General features: G+C 65.7%; 2 protein-coding genes across 2 annotated transcripts; both read left to right on the top strand.

Annotated features, from left to right (window-relative positions):
• Nucleotides 1-180: 180 nt before the first annotated feature.
• MNEG_13406 (putative sirtuin (silent mating type information regulation 2 like protein) 5) lies at nt 181-2,617 on the top strand (the record flags this gene model as incomplete). The annotated part of the gene is made up of 7 exons (XM_014038123.1): nt 181-195; nt 521-628; nt 874-934; nt 1,439-1,530; nt 1,867-1,940; nt 2,179-2,308; nt 2,528-2,617. The coding sequence occupies 7 exons, from the start codon at nt 181-183 to the stop codon at nt 2,615-2,617; spliced, it is 570 nt and encodes a 189-aa protein (XP_013893577.1).
• Nucleotides 2,618-3,367: 750 nt separating this feature from the next.
• Nucleotides 3,368-3,634, top strand: MNEG_13405 (hypothetical protein; the record flags this gene model as incomplete). Its single annotated transcript, XM_014038122.1, has 1 exon — nt 3,368-3,634. A coding segment is annotated over one exon (267 nt), but the record flags the coding sequence as incomplete, so codon positions are not given.
• Nucleotides 3,635-4,587: the final 953 nt, after the last annotated feature.

Genomic DNA, 4,587 nt, shown 5'->3' with positions numbered 1-4,587 from the left:
CGGCCCAACGCCGCGCACTACGCCCTGGCCGCGTTCGAGCGCCGCACGGCGCAGGAGGGACGGGTCGTGTCGTTGATGACTCAGAATGTGGACGGCCTCCACTTGGTGATGACTGGGGTGGCTGGGGTCTGTGCCTGCAGCACCGTCTCACGTTTTGCACATGTTGCTCTGGTGTTTACCATGTCCATTTCATCGGTTGCTATGTTTCAAAGTGACAGAGCAGGCATTGAAGCCACATGTGCAGCAACCATTTGGTTGCTCTGTCCGAAAGGGACAGGGCAGAGGAAATGCAGGGCAGGCGGTGGCGCTGCGTGCGTGGCAGCGTGCGCCGCATTGCAATGGGGGTCGAGTCGGCCCGAGGGCGGCTTCCGCAGGCAGCCGGCGGTTGAGCAGGCGCGTCGGCAGCCGCTGTGGCGTCGCACGCGGGGCAGCACAAGCAGCGAGGGCGCGCGGGCATGAGGCATGCGCGCCCCCTTTCTTGCCATGACGCGCGCCCCGATCCCCACGTGGCGGCCCTCAGGCCGCGGGCAGCGAGTCCGCTGTGCAGCTGCACGGCAGCATCTGGGACGTGTGCCGCGCGACGCCCACAGGCCACAAGGACGGCCCCTGCTGGCAGGACAGGCGCCAGGTGTGCGAGGGGTCGGGGTGAAATCCCAATGGCTGCATGTTGACGCAGCGGCGGGCACGGGCGGCGCGCGCGCCTGGGCCTCGCCAAGGCATTTGCCGTGTGCGTTGCCGCAGGTGAGGGGCGATGGACGCGGGGCTGCACGGGCGCCGCGGGCCGTGCTGGTGGGAGATCTTGACGCTTTGCAAGTTAGCGACCTCTTGCACCACCCCTTCGCCTCTGGCCGTTGCTTACGGCGCCATGCGCAGCCGCTCGTGCCGGCTCTGGAGGGCCGCGGCGACCCGAGCGGCTTGTGCGGCGAGATTGCTGGTGAGGACTCCGCCCTGCTCATGCAGGCGTCGAGGGGCCGGGCCTACGTCAGCGCATGTTGATGGGCCCGGCGCCTCCTAACTCTCTCTGAGTCTGGCCCACCTGCCTGGCCATATGCAACCCTCCTTTCATGCCCCGTGCGCGGCTCTCAACCTCTCTCCCCCACCTACCCCCCACAAATTGCAATACCCCACATATCCAAAGATCAGCGTGAAACACTTAAATACTCACACACGGACTCACACACTCACACACAACATGCAAACACACACACACCTCCACACATAGACACGCACACATACACTCTTACACACACACACCTCCACACGCAGACACGCACACATACACTCTTACACACACACACACACACACACACACACACACACACGCGCGCGCACGCTCTCACACTTACCCTTGCTTCCACACTCACATGCACACACTCACACACACACACACTCTCTCTCTCATACGTTTTGGCGCACACTTCTGCCACACCGCCCCTAGAGGAGGACCTGCCGCATGACGACGCCGGTCGCCTGCTGCGCCCTGGTGTCGTGTGGTTCAACGAGAACCTGGACCAAGCCGTGGCCGACAAGGTGCGTGGGGCAGAACGGACAACGTCAAAGCATTGAATCTGGCTGTGCAGAGGAACACGCGCTTATTGATTGCAATGCTTCCATTGACAATTACGGCTAAAAAGTGTCTACGGGAAATAAAGGGGTGGAGAGGCGCAAGAAGATGCAGGAGCCTGGCAAGGGGTGGGTTTCCCGGCGCACGCACGCACGCCTGGCACGGTTGGCGGCGCTGGCAGCCGCTCCCCCAGGTACATCCCAGGGGGGAGCACAGGCGGCGTGGCCCGCGCCCGAGGTGGCGTGGCCGCCCTCACACGCACGCAAATACGTTACACGTGTACGTGGGCCGCGGCCCGCCAGGTGGAGGGGATACTTGACGCGTGCGACCTGCTGCTGATCGTGGGCACCTCGGCGGTCGTGTACCCCGCAGCAGGGTGAGTGCGTGGGCGGCTGCGCCCGGCCGGTGACGCCTCTCCGGCTCGTGACGCCCCATTCCCCGCCTCCGCTGCGCCCGCCCGCAACTAGTTCCCTACCCTCGCGAGCAGCGGTTCGCGGGGCCAGGAGGGCCCCGTTAGAGATGCAGCAAGCTGTGTGAATGGGGCGCAGCGACATTGTCCGGAGTTCTCGCCAGCCTCATCCTATCTACCTGCCATTCTGCCTGCCGTGCTGCAGGTACGCGCCTCACGTCTGGTCGCGCGGCGTCCCGGTGGTGGAGTGCAACCTGGAGCCCACCAGCAACAGCCGGCTGTGCGCGCTCACTTTCAAGGGCCGGGCCGGCCTGCTGCTGCCGCGGCTGCTGGGGGTGAGCCACCGGGGCGGCGGCGCGGATGCAGAGGCCCTCGCGGCGCGACGGCGCTGCGCAGCACGTGCCGCATCACGCGATGGGGGGGCGGGGCAGCACGGGGCGGGGCGGGGCGGGCCCGGCCCTGGCAAGTGTGCAGGATAAATGCTCGCGTGTCGGTGTGCCCCTGGCTGCCCCCCAATGAACCCCCGTCTCTTGAACCGCCGCAACACTGTGCAGGTGCAGGACGACGAGCGCGTCCGCGCTGCGATGGCGGCAGCCGCCGCTCAAGAAACGCCGGGTGTGGTGCAGCGGCTGCGTGTGCACTGAGTCGGCCGCCAGTGATGTGCTCGGACACTCGGCCGTCCGTGATGCAGCAGCTCGCTTTGCCGCGACGGCCCCCAGCTTGAAACGTATGCGGATGATCGTTTGAGAGCAGAATTACGAATTTGGCTTACAGTTGACTGATTCGCACGGACCATTACCGTACCTACAGAGCTTGAATCCACCCGCATCGGTCAACACCTGTCTGATGGTCAACACGAGCTTTCTCCCTCTCCGGCTGGTTAGCCAGCACATGTACTCATTTGTGAGTGAGCCTGTTGAAGACACATCTTCGCTAAGACGTAGTAACACGTTGATTGCTACGCTGGCGCTGCAGCGTACGTTGGCAAGTTGGAGTGGGGTGTGGCTGGAGGTGCGGCTGCCACACACCCGTTGGCGGCACCCCACATTTTGACTGCCTCCTTCACTGTGAAACCTGCTTGCAGCCAGGATGTTTTGATTACTTCACGCGTCAAAGCACTCTGCGCTTTCAAAAGGCGTCAACAGGATGAGATCGTTGTCGCAGTGCCCTCGGCCACGGCCGAATTGCAGGTTGAGCGGCATGTTGAGATCGCATAGATTCCATCTGATCGCGCGCTGCAGCACGGCCGTGACAACCTCCACCGCTGCGCCGCCCACGCCGCTCACCGACGCGGACCTGCAGGCGTACATCGACGCGAAAAGGCTGCAGGCAAGCGGGATCAGGCTGGTTTATAGGAAGAGGATCATGTGCAGGGCAGGCTACGGCACAGACGTATGCTTACACAATGCAAGAACACCAGCAGCGCGCTCGCGCTGCACTACACGCAGTCGTCGATCTCACCCGCCGCCAGCGTGGGTCACGTCTGCCGCGCCCCGCGCCCCCTCGCGGCGCAGGCGCGGCTGCTGCCGCGGCCGCCTGACCTGGCGGATGATGATGTCATCAAGTCCCTGGTGTTCAGCGCCGGCCTGCAGCCAGTGCTGGTGGTCGCGAAGCTCTCCTCAAAGGCGCGCGGGTCCACAGGGTTTGGCTTTTCGGGGGGGGTGGAGACGGGCGGTCGCCGCACAGGCCGGCGGGGGGAGGGGGTGGCGTGCTTGCGGCTCGCGTCCCCGACGCGCGGTGGCCAGGCGTGCGGCGGGGCTGCTGCGCCTTGTCGGCCTGTGGGACGTGCGAGTCTGGGGTGCGGCAGCCCAGATGTTGATCTTGAAAGCAATGGGAGCCGACAGGTTGACCCACAACTGCCCCCTCCTGCCATTCATATCCATCATCATCAAGTGTGTTGTTTTTGAATTCATGGTTGTCATTATTCGGCGATGAGCCTCACGCGTGGTTTTCGTCATCAACCACGGTCCCAACCGCAGGTTGACGAGCGGAAGCTGGCCCGCCACCTGGGCGTGTCGCGCCGCAGGGTGCGGCTGGCGTCGACAGGCGACGCGCTGCTGCACTCGGGATACGCAGTGGGCACCGTGCCGCCGTTCGGTGCGCTCCCCTTGGCCGGCAGGGGGCCGCGGGCTTTTGAAGGAGCGCGGTTTACGGGGAGGGCACTTCGACTGCCGGGCTCGGATGCGCCTCGTCAGCGAGACCCTGCTCCCCGCATTGCGACGATGTTTTTTCATCACGCGGTGCCTGCACGGCATGTCCTTGGCCGTCACTCTGATGCGCCCGCGCCTGCCCTCAGCCCGCCCGACCCCCACGCGCCGGGACCGCAGGCCACCGCCACCCGCTGCGCACGCTGGTCGACGCGGCAGTCACGCGCCACACGGGGCCGCATCTGTGGGCGGGGGGCGGGCACCCCGATATAGAGCTGTGTGTCGCGGTGACAGAACTTCTGGCCCACACGCGCCCCGAGGTCGGGGACTTTTCGGTCGGCCCAGGCGGCGCGAGCAGCGGCGGCGACAGCGGAAGCAGCAGCGACGGCGAGTGGGGCAAAGGCGCGGGCGGCGGCGAGGGCGGCCAGGGCGCGGCCGCGGGCCTGCCGCTGCCGTGGCCGGCGGGG

This window comes from Monoraphidium neglectum, assembly GCF_000611645.1.
Source record: "Monoraphidium neglectum strain SAG 48.87 unplaced genomic scaffold scaffold03805, whole genome shotgun sequence".
NCBI lineage: Eukaryota > Viridiplantae > Chlorophyta > Chlorophyceae > Sphaeropleales > Selenastraceae > Monoraphidium > Monoraphidium neglectum.
This window is presented reverse-complemented; position numbering and strand designations above follow the sequence as displayed.